At 49.9% G+C, this 16,539-nt stretch overlaps 4 protein-coding genes and 1 non-coding gene across 5 annotated transcripts; 3 read left to right on the top strand and 2 right to left on the bottom strand.

Moving 5' to 3' along the window:
• The first annotated feature begins 1,058 nt into the window (after positions 1-1,058).
• On the top strand, positions 1,059-1,132 carry SMAC4_13133. The gene has a single exon. It is a non-coding gene; the product is annotated as a tRNA-Val (tRNA).
• A 2,019-nt stretch (positions 1,133-3,151) lies between these two features.
• SMAC4_12859 (uncharacterized protein) lies at positions 3,152-5,137 on the bottom strand. The gene is made up of 3 exons (XM_066091114.1): positions 4,394-5,137; positions 4,024-4,271; positions 3,152-3,791 (listed from the first exon to the last, which is right to left on the bottom strand). The coding sequence occupies exons 1-2, from the start codon at positions 4,410-4,412 to the stop codon at positions 4,024-4,026; spliced, it is 267 nt and encodes an 88-aa protein (XP_065945862.1). The 5' UTR covers positions 4,413-5,137; the 3' UTR covers positions 3,152-3,791.
• A 5,425-nt stretch (positions 5,138-10,562) lies between these two features.
• Positions 10,563-13,668, top strand: SMAC4_00394 (uncharacterized protein). The gene is made up of 3 exons (XM_024655449.2): positions 10,563-11,300; positions 11,364-11,690; positions 11,744-13,668. The coding sequence occupies exons 1-3, from the start codon at positions 10,889-10,891 to the stop codon at positions 12,349-12,351; spliced, it is 1,347 nt and encodes a 448-aa protein (XP_024511011.2). The 5' UTR covers positions 10,563-10,888; the 3' UTR covers positions 12,352-13,668.
• An 85-nt stretch (positions 13,669-13,753) lies between these two features.
• On the bottom strand, positions 13,754-14,986 carry SMAC4_00393 (uncharacterized protein). Its single transcript, XM_003351798.3, has 2 exons — positions 14,537-14,986; positions 13,754-14,476 (listed from the first exon to the last, which is right to left on the bottom strand). The coding sequence occupies exons 1-2, from the start codon at positions 14,552-14,554 to the stop codon at positions 13,865-13,867; spliced, it is 630 nt and encodes a 209-aa protein (XP_003351846.2). The 5' UTR covers positions 14,555-14,986; the 3' UTR covers positions 13,754-13,864.
• Positions 14,987-15,201: 215 nt separating this feature from the next.
• On the top strand, positions 15,202-16,228 carry SMAC4_00392 (uncharacterized protein; the record flags this gene model as incomplete). Its single annotated transcript, XM_003351797.2, has 3 exons — positions 15,202-15,786; positions 15,919-16,040; positions 16,162-16,228. Exons 1-3 carry the CDS (start codon positions 15,361-15,363, stop codon positions 16,226-16,228), a joined length of 615 nt encoding a protein of 204 aa, XP_003351845.1. The 5' UTR covers positions 15,202-15,360.
• Between the last annotated feature and the right edge of the window lie 311 nt (positions 16,229-16,539).

Below are 16,539 nucleotides of genomic sequence, written 5' to 3'. Positions count from 1 at the left end.
GTATTTTTTTATATTTTTTTTTATATTTTTCATTGGAGGACGAGTTAGGCAGGCAGGCAGGGAGGGGATGGATTGACAGTAATGTTTTCATGTTATGGCGCGCTAGGGGGGCGACCGGCGGGGATGTTTAATTGATGTTCGCGCAGGGAGCGAGCGAGCAGGGCCATCTTTCGTTCCCATTTTTTGTTGTCCTCAATACTCTTTTTTCATTTGACCCCCATCCTTTTCTCTCTCTAAGACTGTCGCAGCCATATGCTAATTGTATAATCCGGCCGATCTGTGAATCTCTGTGCCGTTTGGCTTACTAGTCCCGAAACTCGTATCTAAGGTATCCATCTAAAACTTCAAAATCCCTATCCCCTCCCCTGGTGCATAAGGTAACTGAAATGATGGGCGCCAGCATCAGCGACAAACAAATTTTGTGTTTGAATCTTCTTCTTCTTTCGTCACCTGTGACTAACTTGAACAAGCTCACTATGACCATGAGCTAGTCCGGCAAGTGTACGGTACGTACGTAAGAACTTGCCGAACGCACACTTCACGATCACTAAATACCATATATGATACTTTCGATAATTGTCTTTCACGCACTCCAAGAGTCACTCACCGATAACACACCTCCTAGTCCAGCTCACTCAACGAAAGATCTGTTTACCGAAAACTCATAACCCGAACCTCCCGTCGTCGACATGTTTTTACCTTATCTTATTACCGCCCAAATCACATCACATGTTTGTAAAACTGCCTCTACGATTGAGCCAAAATCGAGCGGTATTGGATAGACCGTTCCATATTCGGAATTTTCTTACGATCATTGACTGGTGTTGCAAGAGGGATTGACAGTCATGTCATACTCAAGATCACTACTGGTATGTGATCATAGATTTCTCTTGTTTTGGTGCTCATTGACGCTATAATTACATAGTGTCTACACTGTCATGAGAAATGCGATGTCTCGCTAGTTCTAGGCTTTCTTTCATTCGATGCAATTGGAGCCGGTGGGCCCATTTTATACTCTCCTATACAAGGTGCTGGTCAAGGCACTGTGAACAACAACTGGTCCGATGGTGTAGTTGGTTATCACGTCAGTCTAACACACTGAAGGTCCCCAGATCGAGCCTGGGTCGGATCATTCCAGTATTCTCTTTTTTTGCGATTTTTGTATTTTCACTCGGACTTGGTTCTGTGTATATGGGAGCCCTGCGACTTTCTTTTTGGCTGCAAATATCATCTTAGTCTCTGGCATACTCCTGAATGTGGTGCAAAAGTTGGGTAGCTTATGGTAGGTACCTTCCCTTGACCTTTTGCGGTTCACTCATCTCACATGTGTTCTTTCCTTTGGTTTCCGGGAGTTGCGTTGAGCTTCATTGCAAGCACAGAATGTATTCTCTCTCGATACCTCCTTTGATGACATGGTACTTTGGGGGGGGGGGGGGGGGGGGGGGGGGGGGGGTTTTCAATTTTTTCAATTTTTTCATTCATTTTTGGCAGTTTTTGTTTCTCTTTCCGCTTTCACGGGTTTGTGATTTTATTCTCTGTTATTGTGAATCCAAGCGGACGGACATTCTCAACTATCCGCGATGCGAGTGTTTTACTCGGCGTCGTGATCGCTCATCAGAGGTATGATCGATTAACATGATTTTCCTTGTTTTCTTCCCCTTGTTAGCTGTTTCGACTCACTCCAGTAATAACAATGCTTCTGCCTCGGGTGATGATGAATACGTGCAAACATCGCAATCACCCAGCACCGTGTCTTGTTGGCTTCTCGGTGAGTGTCAAAATCGACTAGGCAGGTTTTGAGCAGGGCAGGGAAACAACAAGCATTGTTGTCTGGGGCCTCTGATCTGTGTACTGGCCAACGTTAATGGCATTCATCACGGTTGAGGAGGTCCAACAGACTTCTTCCTCCGTCTGCTAACACATAGTGCGGGATCGAATCGAGGGCAAACTGGGGCAAAAGAAAGGGAGGAGAAACGGGGGTGCGAAATCGTACTTTACATGGAAATATGGCAGACGCTGTGTTGGGTGTGGAAGATGCCAATCCGCGGACCGGCTACCAGCAGCATCACATTGCAGGATTTGGTAGGGGGTAGGGTAGCCTTTCCTTAACGGTTTTTGACCGGTTCATTTCTTTTTGCGGAGTTCGGAGATCTTTGCGGCGTCTTTTGGATCGCTTTTGGGAGATGTTTGGATGTTGGGAGGATCTGCCAACCGCAAGCCAGTAAGAAGAACCAAAAAAGCAAGGGCAACATATGAAATATGACAAGTCGTTCTGCCACCAACATCCCATCATCCAGGCAAGGGGCTGATGACAAGGACAGCGGTAGTCGCCCTCGGCAGGACAGGGTATCTAATGTCCGCATGCCAAGCAAGAAAAATGTTGTTTTCTAGTGAGCGAGGGAAGCTTTGTCGACACGTCTCGTCAGGTCTGGCGTCATGCATGACAAAAAAGGGGTCTTTTTTGTTGCATCTAGGAAGCTTCACCGGAACCTCCCTTGCTTTGTTAACATCGAAAGCATCGAAGAGATTGTTCACCATGAATTAGGGGCGAGAACCGACAAGAAGCACGCGCGTATGAGGTAGATGAGTGTTGGTGTTGTCAGAGCTATGTCCACAAAAACAAGGGAGCATGGCAGAAACAATGACCTTTCATGAACCAGTGGCAAAGAGCAATTACGGTGATTGTGGTCCGCACAAATTGGTGCGACCGAGAGAGTCTGTGAACCCATTCGCAAGTTCGCATGTCCTTCAAGGGTTCTCAGGAATGTGTTTGCCCGGTATTACGCATCTGATGTTGGTGAAAGACTGCAGGATAGCCAAAAAGAATTCGGGACCGAGAGAGGCCGGAGCCTGGCTTGTCTGGTTACGATTCCGGTAGTCGTTGAATGATGGGGTGTTCAAAAGTGGTCACTATCTCATGTATGTTAGCTCTATGGTCGTCAAAACCACTCGAAATGGTCGATTGGTTGGGCCTCTTCCTCACGATCGTCACCCCTTCGGTCATCTTCATGCCTTGAGGCACAGCTCACACCGGCTCTGCAACATATCCTATAATAGCCATATTACCGCACATAGATACAGTGGAGTGACGCGGATGGGTAGTCGGCTCACAAGATACTGTGTTGAACTGCCATCTTGGTGCTACTTCTACTGTTTTTTTAATTTATTTTTTAATCGACGGGGCTGCGTTGTAAGCCAGGGACAGATTCCATAGCAGATGGCGTTTCATCTAATGGCTCAGGAGACACGATGGCAACATGTGATATAACAAGTTGGAAGCAAGCGGAAGCGGTTTGTTAGTTCGCTGCTTTTGCCGCAAGTTCCGTAAGCTCTGCTGCAATCGTGGACGAACTGTCGACAGAAAGGGAATGATTCCGGAACAACAGTTTCAGGTTTTGTAGGGCTGTGGAATGGAAGCCGATAGAGAAGAATTTCCAACACTCTCGCCCTTCGTTCTGCAAAGCTTCGGATATTGTCAAACAAGCTCCGGAGGTCGTTGCACCATCGGCATCAGCAGCATACTAGCTCGGACTAGCTCGAGAAGAGGTTTGTGTGTTCTTGATATTTCGAGATGCGCCAAGTATGCTCCTCGTGTCGCAAGAAAACAAGCTTTGGCGTTTGCTGCCGGAAAGATGACCATCGTCAAGGTAAGATAGATCAAGGGAAGATATTGAATTGCAAAAAGTCAATACCCGTGCTGTAAGATGACTGTCCACAGAGTTTGCAGAGGCCGTCCCTGGCCTAGTCGCCATGGAGTTGTGTGGCCGTAAGCACGTATTAGGATATTTTGGCTAAAGGGAGAAAGTATCAGTATCGTCGCTGCAGTGACAATGTGGCGTAATTAAACCAGGGCGATCTGGATATGACCGTGGCTTGCCATATGTAGCTGAATGGTTACGAGATGTATAATGGAAAGTGTATTGCTGGGATCTGGACTGTAGAAAGATCGCTTGATCGGAAATGGAGAGCTTGATTGCCGGTTGCTGGATAATATGCGAGGAAGAAACCGAGAGGAAAACATACTCAACAAGTCGTGAGCGAACCCTTGTCGTTGCCAAGGCTCGTCTGCCACACGCTCGAGGAAGATGAACCGAACATCCGACGATAATAAAGCGCTTGTATGGCCGTGCAGGAGACCCGCTCGAGTGCTCTAGGACCAAACTGAGTGGACAGATGGTCGGGTTTCTGTGCGGATTTTAGTTTGCGAGGTGTGAGCGCAGAGAGAGGTGGTCGATGGCGCTTTGTTGAGGAGATATCACCAACATCAAGCCCTGGAGGTTTTTTCACAATTAGCGAGGCTTGTTACATTTTTCTAACGGCCGCAAGCGCGCAAGAGCGTCTAATGCCTGGAAATACCGAGCTGGTAGCCAGCCGCGGCGGCAAGTGGACAAACCTAAGCGTGCCGCGCTCATCGGGACAGCTAGGGCTGAGCGGAACAGGCCGTGTAGCGTCACGGTAGCCGTTGCAGGGTCGCGTTTTGCGGGAGGGTTCGGTGGGTTACCTGTCGCCTGCTGTCGTGCTGATGTGGAGGTGTCTAGATGTGTCTCGTGGAATCAAGCTTCTTGGGTGTTTCTGGCTGTCTCACTGTCTTGTCGGCCATGTCGAGTTTGGCCAGCATACGAGGGTATACCTAGTCAACCGTGTGTGCGAGATGACTGCGCCCTTGAAGGCGCGCGGTTACTAATCAACATACCTCTTCATATCAGCCAAGGACCGAATACAACCAAAAGGTATAGTGCCGTGCAAGGTTAGATGACACGGGGCATCGCCAAGTGGCCAGGTAATGGAATGGAAATCGTATACCAATTGTCGTCGAAAAGAAGGACGTCGCTAGTGACTCGACAGCCTTGGTGGCGTACATTTCCTTTTGACAGAGCTTAAACAGGATTCGGAAAGATGTTCGTTTTCAACATAAGATACTGAAGCGACTGTTGATTTAGCCAGTAGAAGTCATGTCAGGGTTTGGGAGTTGAGTGTCCTCGTTGGGTTTCACCCCACATCGAGTCCCAAACTTCACCCTCGACATTGCGTCACACCGGAATCCAATTCATTCGCGCTCTTGGTTGTCGCCTGTTGGGTGGCGTGGCGGCCCTGACTCCTTGAGGCAGGAGCACCTATCTCTCAGACATTTTTCTGCATGAAATTTAAATGAGGGATGAGGAGGAATTGTCAAGAGAAACCAGGGAGGGAAAGAGTGGTCGTCCCGATTCCACTTCTATTCGGACCGGAGTGAGTCTGGATATCCCACAGGGCAGGTGCAAAGAAGAACTGCAACCAGGCAGGATGTCCAAGCGAGTTCCATACCAAGGTACCTCTGCACCTTAAATGAGTGTACATGTACCTCTGCCTTATCGCTGTAGCTCTGGGCTTTCCTTTCTTTTCCTGCAGCTGGGTACGTGCTTTCTACTTTGCCGGCAGGTACGCAACGGACCGAGCCAGCAGGAACATCGTGACCCCGATTTCACTTCAACTCTGCAAAGTGCGAAAATATCTCTTTTCAGTCCATCATTCATATCGTATGTATGAACAGTGAAGTCATCGATCGCTTCAACCGTACACGCTCAGCAACATTGTCCTGAGCCGTCACCACTATCGCGAACCCTGACAATAAAACATGGGCGGTTGTCCGGTTATTGCTGCACTGGACGACACAAGACCGGCCCTTTTTCGCACGTCATTTAACCAAGCACACCCAAGCAGCCATTGTTCTCGACCGAGACTTGGTTGATTGGCTGTAAACCGGACCCTTGGCGGCGATCAATCTCCCATCGACACATTGCTTGCAAGCGCGCTTGTATGAAGAGATCTGGGTTGATCCCATTTCACCCATGTCGGAACGGAGACGTCCCCAAATCCCTAGAAGAGGTAGTTAGAGGTCAGCAGTGAGTTTGGGCTTCCATCTCCCTCGTTTTGACACCATATGATACCCTTATTAAGCTCGATTTATCCCTTTGTTGAGACCGTTGGTTGACGGGTTTCCCCAGGATGCAAAAGCTTGTTACACAGACCGACAGGCCAGGATTGTTATCGGGTATGCTGACCGTTGAGTTAAGCATTACTGCCCAAGCCATGGACTCTGCTTGAAAGATAGCGTGCTGTCGCTCACCGGTCTGTTAGCCCAAGCCTCTGACGATATAGGCCACACTCGGTTGCTGAGCAGCAGCTGTTTCCAGGCCTCGTCCGACATACTTCAACCTCGGAAGACTGTCCTCAAGGCGTCCATCAAGACGACCCTCTCTCGGGGATGCGGCCCTTGCAGCGTTACAGGATCGCAGGGAAGCTTCCATGGCTCCCAATGCGACCCAACAGAGCGCTATATACTCGCCGGCATTTTACCAGCTTGAGTGTTATTCAGCGATAGCAGCATCTGCCATATCACTGCGCAAGTGCCAAATGGCCAATATCGCACTACACTCCAGTGTCGCAATGCAACTGGAGCAACCGGTTCATGAAAGAAGAGAGACCAAGAGCAATCCTGGAAAGCCGCGAGATTGGCTAAAATCATCGTCTTTTCCGAATATCAGGCCCCATCCTGTTACTACGACAGATACAAAATGTCTCCGAGAACCTTTCAACTTGCTGATGCAAGGTACGGTAACGACCTTTATGACACTCGTTAACAGTCTGGCCCAGGCTAAAAGAGACATGCATGAAGGTACTAAATTGCAGAAGCGCATCATGTACCATGGTAAGTTTCTCGTCTGTTGCTTACATTCAGTTCAGAAGCCCGCGTCAGAGGGTCCAAGTTAACACATCAGGACTCACACTCCTCTGCCACGTTGCTAAAGGGTCGACGGGTCCTGATAGGTACCTTACTCCGGGCTAGCATAACATCTCCCCGACGGATTGTGTTCTTCCAGACAGGAATGACCACACTGATATCCGTCCCGGCGCAAAAGAACCCCAGCATAATACGAGACGGGTGCAAGTCGACGATTTACAAAAGCCACGAGCATGACACTTTGGCTGACTAGTGGAAGAATTGAACAATCTTTTATCAAACGAAGGACAGCTCCAACTGCAAGACTGCAACAACGTGGCCAAGGATAGCGGACAGGGGAGGATTACGCATTCTTGGCATCTCTACAAAGTGGTGTGGCTTACGAGACGCTTGCCTCCAAACGGGAATGATCCCAGGGCTCAGACAGTCCTCAGCCTATCATGGCAGTCACAGGTATGTGATCCTTGACATTTATTTGCAGACGTGCCAGGGATAAGCGGGGTTTTTTAGCCTGGCAGGGGCGCATTCTTTGTCGAAAAGTCCACGATAACCTTCCAGGACAATGTCTTCATGGCTACTCTGACTGTTGAACAAAGGACCGAGGTCAGGCTCCGACACGCAGGCCTCGCGCAGACATCCACCACGAAACGCTCGTGGCCACTATCCGCAGGCTCCTTTTCCTTTACTGAACCTTATCTGGGTTCCCCTGTGAGAGGACCAACAACATTGACACAGCATCACAGGCTTTCCCCATATGATCAGCTTCCATGTCAAAATCTGAGCACTCTAAGATCTGATCCTGTTCGCGGGACCCTGCCCTTCCCACCGGATGCCACTCTTTCGTGCATGATCCTGACTATGGTCAACAAGGGTGCGAGGCTCCAGCAAAGCATCCTAAGTATGCAAGTCATCTCAGCGTGTTCTTTGGAACGCGCCTAGTGGCAACAAAGAAACTTCGATGAGTGGAGGGAGGGGCGCAAGGCAACGCTTGGTCAAAATCATTCCAGCGATATACGCAGGAAAGGGGTCGAGCCAAGTATATCCGGCCAAGCATCTTCTACTGTGCCTGAGACATCAAGTACCACGCTTGAGTATTCAGGTACCCTGCAGCCGTGGCAGCTGCGTGTAGGTACTCACTTCCGGGTGCAGGGGTACGACAGCGATATTAAGGGATGACTGTCGACCATGGAAAAGGTACCTCGTGCATATACAAACTCGTTGCCAAACGTCGATGAGTCCACCAACGTGGCATCGACGTTGAGTGCAGCGTACCATGGCGCTCGGTAGAGGTGCTGCATCCCTCGAAACAATAACCGGAGTCTAGGAAGTCCAGGTCGGTTAATCAAGTTAGTGTTGGAAGCAATGGAAGGAAATAGAGTTTTCCTTCCGAAAACCCCGATGGCTGATCAAGGGGTGGTTGAATGTGTGGTGTTTCAGCCTTTAGCACTGGTCAAAGGGAGGTGGGCAAAGACGATGGTGGCCTCCGTCATTCCAAGGTAACTATTGTGGTTTAGTCCGCTTTCGAGAGAGCATCCCATCCACTGTCATGTAAGGACTTGGGGTGGGAAGACCCGTAGGTCTAGACTGACGATTCCCTTCAATTTCCTTTTGCTTCATGACACGGAAAGCCAGCAGTAATTAACATCAAAGTCACAGGCATGTCGAGTTGACCGAGCACCCGAATCTTTCGCTGGAACATGCCGTTGAAACCGTTACGGATACAAGCTTCGGGCTGCGTCCTCGTTCTCTTCCCTTGGCTTGTGATTGCCTAGAGCCATTTTTGGCTTCCTTCCATGTCCGGGTGCTTCATTGTCTGGCATGCTCCGATCCCAACAGCATTCAAACTCTCAAAGTGTAGTGCACTTTTCCTTGCCCATTTCCTCTTACGTTGCAAGTGGCAGAGTGACTGTACAAGGATTGGAGGAGTCCAAGAGGATAAAGGGATTTGGGAAAAAGGACAAGAGCCTTTAATATATTTCACGTTCTTTAATGGATGTGACCTTTCTATCCTTTTGCCCTTGTGCGTCGTCTCTTTGCCCAGTCTCGCCACTCCTTCTTGCATCACTTTCCACTTTGAGCTTTAGGCGGGCGTTGCCTTGTTCTTTTCAACCCAACACTCCCTCATTCTCCATTCAATCTCGATGCATTAAGTTGCATTGCTTCGCCTGGTCGACGGACGGTCGTTTCATTTCATCTTGAGACAAGTCCCTCCTTTTTCTCCCATTCCCATGACCCGCCTGCCTTCCAAACTTTACTTACATTCACTCGGACCTATGACGACCCCAGACATTGAGTTATTGTGACGAGCACCAGCCTCAGCAACCACTTGATCAGCACTCAACCATAAGCGTTCAACTTGGGACGCCTTTTCTTGTGCACCATCTGGGACCGGAAGCTCATTCGCTGCAAAAGTCCTGCAAATAAAAATCACAACAGCCGCCGCAGTCGGGCGAAAACCACGAAGCAGGGTCAGAAAAAGAAAGGAAAGCGCAGAGCGTAAAGACCACAACACCACCTCCAATCTTCCAATCACGGCTGTATCCGACCTTTGACAGCGCCTGCCAGGGCTCGTCGATCCTCGATATTCTGGCATATCAGCAATTTCACCTCTATACCGACTGCCGCTTACCCCGACCTACCGTCATATCTGCAACCAGCATTTTTGTGTGGCGTAGAAGCTGCTATATCACTCTTGTGTCGTCGGTCGCTTTGATCAAGCAGGGTCCCCCATCCCACTCGTCGACAAAACGCGGCTTGAGGTCGAACAAGCTGAATTAATCAGGACCTTCTCACGGCTTATTGCTCGTGCGTTTCCCCAGGATTAGCGAATTGCACCTCTCGTGGTATGGTATCAGCAGACATCTGGCTGAAGCTGAGTTACGCCCCAGCTTTTGGAGTTCTTCTTGACGACCACTACGATATAACTCGTACAGTCAACACCATATTAGCCGACGAACCTGACTGGGTCCCAGTATCGCTCAACTTGGCGCGGCTCCTTTGACATATGCAAGTAGCCGACGTCTTATAGCCAGCCGGAACCCTTCTCCACCTAGCCGGGTTCGACCGTTCCCCCCCTTGCAAGTTGCGACCGGGCATCATCGACTGAGTATTTCAACGCACAAGCACTATACGCTCATACCATACTTCCGCTTAGTAGTTGTTACCTCGACTCTGCTAATAGCTGGAAACGAGCAATCCAGCCTCCCGAACGACATCCAAATCCAATAGTAGGGCAACGTCCAAAAAGAGCGGCGGCGGAACCGGTTGCCTTGGCCACTTATCCTATTTTGGCCAGTACATAAGTATATCTTCACGATATACATAGGCTATCAAAACAGGGGTGTCTAGTCTTCCTCGCAACCTACGCGAAATCTTGTAGCTCCGGTTTCAGACCAAGCATCTCCTTGCTTGTGCATTTGAGCACGGCAGAAAGGCTCCCTAAACTGCAGTCAGCAGGCGCCGGCTTCCCCAGATACTACCCGCATTGCCCTAGTATACCTACAGGTAGGCATACCCATCAGATCATTGATATACTTCCCTTTCCTTTGGCAGTAACTCATGTCTTGGTGCTAGGTAACCATATTCAACATCTAATATAGCCCGACTCCTTGTTGCTGCGTCAACACCTTGCATCAGCATCTATCAGGGAGTTGCCGCTGCCACTGCTCTTCAGCCCAACCAGAACCAGAAAAGGGGGTGTGTCCAACGCCGCTCATATTGCTTTGGCCCTCTTATCCCGGCTGTCGCAAGTCCCAAGTTATTCGCCATCCTCATTGGCCCGCCTACTCGTTACCCGTTCTCTGGCTCATCTACTTCTGATTATTCGTAGAGGTACTTCCTTCACTTTCCCTTCGCATATTTGGAACCCAAATTGGTTTATAGTTATCTTTCCCCACAGTCTTCGACCAATATCCCAGGTTTCGGCATCTCAGACCACTCGCTAACCACGTTCCTCAAGGCCTTCGCACAAAGACACCCCAGACGCGGAGAATCAGCGCCGATCATTGAAGAACTACGGTATTTGGACACTCGGTCACAATCGACCACTACAACCGCAATTCCGGCCATTACCCGCTCTCCGCCATCTCTCGACATTTGGTGCTGAAACGTACGGCAACCCAGAGGTCCCCTGTCCAGCTACAAGAACGGCTCAGAGCAGATCGTTTGATGGCAACCGCCCATTCGCCCCTTATCAAATCCAAAGTCGAAAGCTGGTTATCAAGCAACTCCACTATATATCCTGCCGCCTCGTCAGTGCCCATGACAGACATAATGTCATTTCAGTATCCTCCGCCACCGCCCCAGAACGGCACAGATATGGATATCCAGCATTCGGGGTACATGCCTTATCCCGTTCCGCCCTCTGGGTCCTCAGGAATGGACCTTAGGCACAGCCCCGAGACTGGTAGAGATCGATCAGATTCCTACCCGTTCGCAACGAAGCCGAACCGTTCCATGTCTACATCGCAAACAAGCCAACCACCGCTCACACCACGCGACCCGACGACACCTGACCAGGGTCTTTCAGGGGACAAAAGAAGGAACAAACTCGGCTATCATCGCACATCTGTCGCTTGCGGTAAGTTCTAGCCAGGGCCAAATGAACTCTCTTTGGAAACGTTTGTACTGACTCTAAATGCAGGGCATTGCCGTCGTAGAAAGATCAGGTGCATCCCATCCCAAAACGACGTACAGGCTCGATGTGTCAACTGCATTCGTCTGAAGAAAGAATGCAGCTTCTACCCAGTAGACCAACAACCCCCGCAAGACACCCGACAGAAGTCGGTACAAAGGTCTTCTACCGGACCTAAAGTCACGTCCACATCTTCATCACCAGCGATGCAAAGCGGGATTCCCTCAGAAGTTCACGGTCATTCCAACTATCCACATTTGTCACTAGCATCAATCACGAACATGCCTCCCCCAATGAAGCCTTCAGGTACAGAAGATTACGCACCAGACTCCAAGAGTAGGTAAAAAAGCAAAAGGACAGACAGTGGCCCTTACTGACGAGTTTGGCAGTTCCCCCCAGCGCCACAAGCACTCGATCGTACGAATATGGTCAGCACGGTATGGCTAACTGGATGTCTCCTGACGCCGGTCCAAACACGTCCAAACCGAGCGACATGAACCCGAACTGGAGATCCTACCCGAGTGAATCCTCCATCACCCCCGCCTTTTCCCCTTACACGCCTCACGGTCCCCAATCCGCCACTTGGTCAGCAGCACCCATGGGCTCTGAGCCCTCGCGAGATGACCTGGCGTGGTCATCATCGGGCTATCCTGCCCCTCCCTCCCGCTCGATGTCTTTTGGCGGCGGTGGCGACGGGATGGCTAGCCAACAGGATCCTGCGACCTCGCAAATGGGTGGTGGTGTTGGTCGCCTGTATGACCGCAAGTCGTCTGCTATGTCCAGCGATATCTACCCCTCGCCAATTGCTACCACCATTCCTGGAATCGATACCGTATCGGGAACAAGTCACGATCACCATTCGGCCATCTCAGCTGGAGCTGTCCCCCCAGCCGGCTATGCGTCGTGGCAGCAACCTTATCAACAGTACTCCAAGCCTGCTGAGGGCTATTCGGCATGGTATGGAGAAGGTGGAAACCAGCAGGGCCATGGGATGTAGGGGCTAAGTCCCACTAGAGCAGGTTCATCATTTGGGCCTCAGCATGTTCAAGTAAGGATGGCAGGCAAGTCGATGATGCATTGAGCAATCCGAATCAGCTGAGTTGAAACATGGATGAAACTGGCCGCTAAACATTCTCTTGGTGGCATCAGATTCAGACTGTGAAACAGCCCGATTTCATGACGTCCGATTTCTCGATACCTACCATTTGCACTTCCGGGTGCAAGACGGTGGTTCCAGAAGAGAAGGCGGCTCGGCTGAAGATGGTACTTTGTGTGGCACTCGACACATCTCCCAAAGTCAAACCAACTAATCAAAACGCTTGTCGCCCAGACCTCCCCGGATGCATGAGAGAGAATCGGGAAACTGGATGCCCAGTGAGATCGAATAAGATTGCCGCGGCACGGGATACATCATTCATACATCATATGAGCGGCTTCGGGCTTGATGATAACTGACAGAATGCCCACACTTTTTTCGGACGACATCGAGTCTCTGGCCAGTACAACCGTTAAGGGTACCACCCACTATTGCCAAATTGAAGTGGGCTTGGCTGGTATTGCGACTCGCGGGATACACACGGGATACACACATGTCTTGGTTGAGGTGCGCAAATCGGAAAAAAAGGGGTCTATGGAGGAGAAAAGCGAAAAATAAGATTGGTCAAGATTTGGGCATCCCACAAGTCTTTAAGATGCGGGAAGAACTTCACTACTGGTTCAACCCCAACCTTGGTTCTCGGGAAATTTTTCACACGGGAGCGAGCGGGACGGGATGGGCATACGGAACGGCTCGGACGGCTTAAGGGTTTAGGTGGAAGAAGAAGAACAAGAAGAGAGCTGCGACTTGCCGATTTATGCTTTAGGTACCTTACTCACGTGGTGATGCCGCCACTGGCGTCTCTGTCTATCTATCACTTAGACGATATTTCTCTCTTCCTTTCTTCAGAACTCTCCTTTTTGGTTTTGGCTTTGTGTTTTCTCTCTTTTTTTTTCTGGTTAAACCACTAGGGCGGCAAACTTTTATCTTTTCATGTCATGATCAGCGAACTGGGACGGGAAACCAAAAACTTGCAGTACACGGATTATAGCAAGGATCCATTGTTGGCTTACATGTCTTTTTCATGCTTGCCTTGTTGCTTTGCTTTATACACTTCACTTCTTACTTTCCCTCCCTTTTTTCTTACCTGCTTTGTACTTTAGAGGTATCTATGCCACTTACCGGTTAACATGTTGACGGGCATTTTAAATGGCTTATCTTCGTTGCTCTTTGTGGAAGATGTGTTTATGATTCTTTTTGTTGCTGTACTGTGATAACTACCAGATTTACTTCATATTTCAATCATGCTTGCTACATAGATACACAGGACACATGCAAATGAACTCTTGCCGTGAACGGAGATTTGCATTTTAATGTATATTTACTTGCTTGTGATATCTATGACGAGGCACGAGGCAAATGAAAGTGATCCTAAGTAACAAACGGATTTCCAACATACGTAGCATAACCTAACTTACTTACTCAAATGCCACAACAACACCATCAACGCCACATACGCCGCGAAACTCAACCCCGTCAACAACGCTACGCTATTCGCGCTGGTCCTGAACTTTTTCTTGACCACCACCACCGTCTTTCTCCTTTCCAGCCTTTGTCCTTGCATTCCTCCTCCTGACTCTCCCATCCCATCAACCCCCACCACCTCCCCTATCCCTCCAGTCCTCCGACTCCGCCCCAGTCCACCACCCTGATACGCAGTCCCACTCGCACTCGCACTCCCCACTCCATCCTCACCATCCTCCCCATCACGTTCATCATCATCAAGATCCTCCTCAACCTCCTGATCGAAAAACTGTCGATTGCCTTCATACCGTCTATAAATCGCCACCAGCATGACGGCGGCGCCGTACACGGCGAACAGCGCGCCGATGGGGTAGAATTCGCTCGTGAAGATCTTGAGGATGATCAGAGCGAAGGAAAACTGCGAGAGCGCGGTGCGCATGTAGGCGCCCTCAAAGGTGCGCTGGGCGGCGCGGATCTCTACCAGCTCTTGGCTGGTGAGAATCACGGAGCGGGCGCGGTGAAGACGCAGGTGGAGACGGTCTTCTGGGTAGGGTTGGAGGGCCTGGATATTTTAGCGGGTTGGGGTTAGTGGTGATATAAGAATGAGGGTGGGGAGATATACCTTGAACATTGAGGCCATGGTGGTTGTATGTATATGGTGGTTGTGTATGTAAGTGAATGATAGTGAATGATAGTGGTGAGTTGTGTTGTGACTTGTGAGTGGATGTCGTCACTCGTCACCGAGGGCGTGTAAGTCAAGAATCGGAAGGTTGTGATTTGGGTTGGTGCAATTGCAAGGAGAGTCAATACCGGGTAAGCCAATAATAGAAGAATTAAACCAAAGTTCCCTGTTCCTGACGGATTTCGAACCAGATCACATCAAAAGCTACAACCTTGTTGCGCAGTGTCCAGTCATAGTATGTTATTTAGAAGAGGACTGACTGGAGGTTGAACTGGAAACAAGGCCTCTCTCCACTCAAGTCTCAACACCAATTCCCCACGATGCACGACATGGGAACGCTCCACCGAATTGTCCATTTCCATCCAATCAAAAATTTCCTTCCCTTCTTTCTTTACCCCTGCCTTATGGCCTGTGCGCCAGCTTCAGTTCAGCTTGGAGTCCCCCCACAGTGTTAAACAAACGGAGTGCCTGCGCAAGCGCAGCGACCCCTGTCCCCGATGATGACAGCCAGATGAAGCTTCGTGGCCGTTTTAGCGACACAGCAGTTAGCAGTGGTGGTTTCTGTGTACCTTGACGGGAGCTTCCGATTCCACACCACACCTCTCAACCACAACCACGACCATCAACATTCAGCGACGTCGCGACAACGATTGAAATCCCAAACAACCGCCATAACCCCCTATTAGCGAAGCACAGCTCTAGGACCCGATCAATTGCAACCTACAATAAACCAAAAACTTGACCCCGACAACCAGAACAACACAATGGCTGGAAAGCGCAAGAACGCCGCCGCCGCCCGCGGCGTCTCCCCCTCACCCTCCGGTACAGCCTCGACAACATCAGCGTCAGCAGCAACAGTGACAACCAAAGTCGCGCCCAAAGAATCTGCTCCTCCCATTGCCACGACAACCAATGTCTTTGCTACCAGCACTCAAATTGAGCCTACCACGACTACCACTTCTACTTCGACCTCGACAACCCCAAAAAGCTCCGGTGCTAGCAAGAGCAGCAGCAGCAGCATTGTCGACAAGGGCGCACTCCCACAAGCATGGAACAAAGTGTTCAGCAACCTCCTGACACACTACCAGGACACGACGCCGCAGCGGACCAAGCTGCTTGATGCGTTCATGGCGTTCCTGGTGGTGGTGGGCGGGTTGCAGTTTTTGTATTGTGTTTTGGCTGGGAATTATGTACGTTTTTCTTTCTTTCTTTCTCTCCGTCTCCGGCTTCACTTCACAGTAGCCCTCCACGGTGGTAACCGATATGTTTTACAAATTGCTGTGGGAACAACATTGGCTAATTATGGTGCCCCCCAAAAATAGCCCTTCAACGCCTTCCTCTCGGGCTTCTCAGCAACAGTCGGCCAATTCGTCCTGACGGCCTCGCTACGGATCCAGACGACCGAGGCGAACAAGGGTGATTTCCCTTCGGTGTCGCCCGAACGGTACGTTTATCACACTTTACATACATTATTCTCCGACAATCCATCAAGGAGCAGTGTCGAAAGGAAGCGGGCTGTGTGTGTAAGATATAGCTTTGCTAACTAACTCGGTTGGTTATTACAGAGCTTTCGCCGATTACCTGGTCTGCAGTTTGATTCTGCATTTCTTCTGCGTCAACTTTATCAACTAAGACCTTGATGAAAGCAAGGTTGGGCGAGCGAGGAGCCAAAAGTACATGAGCGGGACGGGGAGGATTGTTATGCTGCTTGGGGGTAGGGAATGGTATCAGGAGGGCGATTGGGTGGAAAATAATTGCAAGAAGAACATGAATGAGCAAGCGAGCAAACGAACCGAGCGACAACAGAAAGCTGTTTCAATTTCAAGCGAGCAGCCAGTAGAAGACAAAACAGAGGCAGGAGGATATATCGATGAAAGGTGGCTGGCATGTTATTATACCTTTTACTTCTCTTCTACCTATAGTATGTAAAAAGGATGCTTCAA

Source organism: Sordaria macrospora, chromosome 1 (assembly GCF_033870435.1).
Source record: "Sordaria macrospora chromosome 1, complete sequence".
Taxonomy (NCBI): domain Eukaryota; kingdom Fungi; phylum Ascomycota; class Sordariomycetes; order Sordariales; family Sordariaceae; genus Sordaria; species Sordaria macrospora.
This window is presented reverse-complemented; position numbering and strand designations above follow the sequence as displayed.

Excerpts from the sequence above, each read along its gene's own strand:
- SMAC4_00394 (XM_024655449.2), top strand. The coding sequence starts at position 10,889 with ATGGCAACCGCCCATTCGCCCCTTATCAAATCCAAAGTCGAAAGCTGG. Across the intron at positions 11,301-11,363 it reads TCGCACATCTGTCGCTTGCG|GGCATTGCCGTCGTAGAAAG; the intron begins GTAAGTTCTAGC and ends CTCTAAATGCAG. Across the intron at positions 11,691-11,743 it reads TTACGCACCAGACTCCAAGA|TTCCCCCCAGCGCCACAAGC; the intron begins GTAGGTAAAAAA and ends CGAGTTTGGCAG.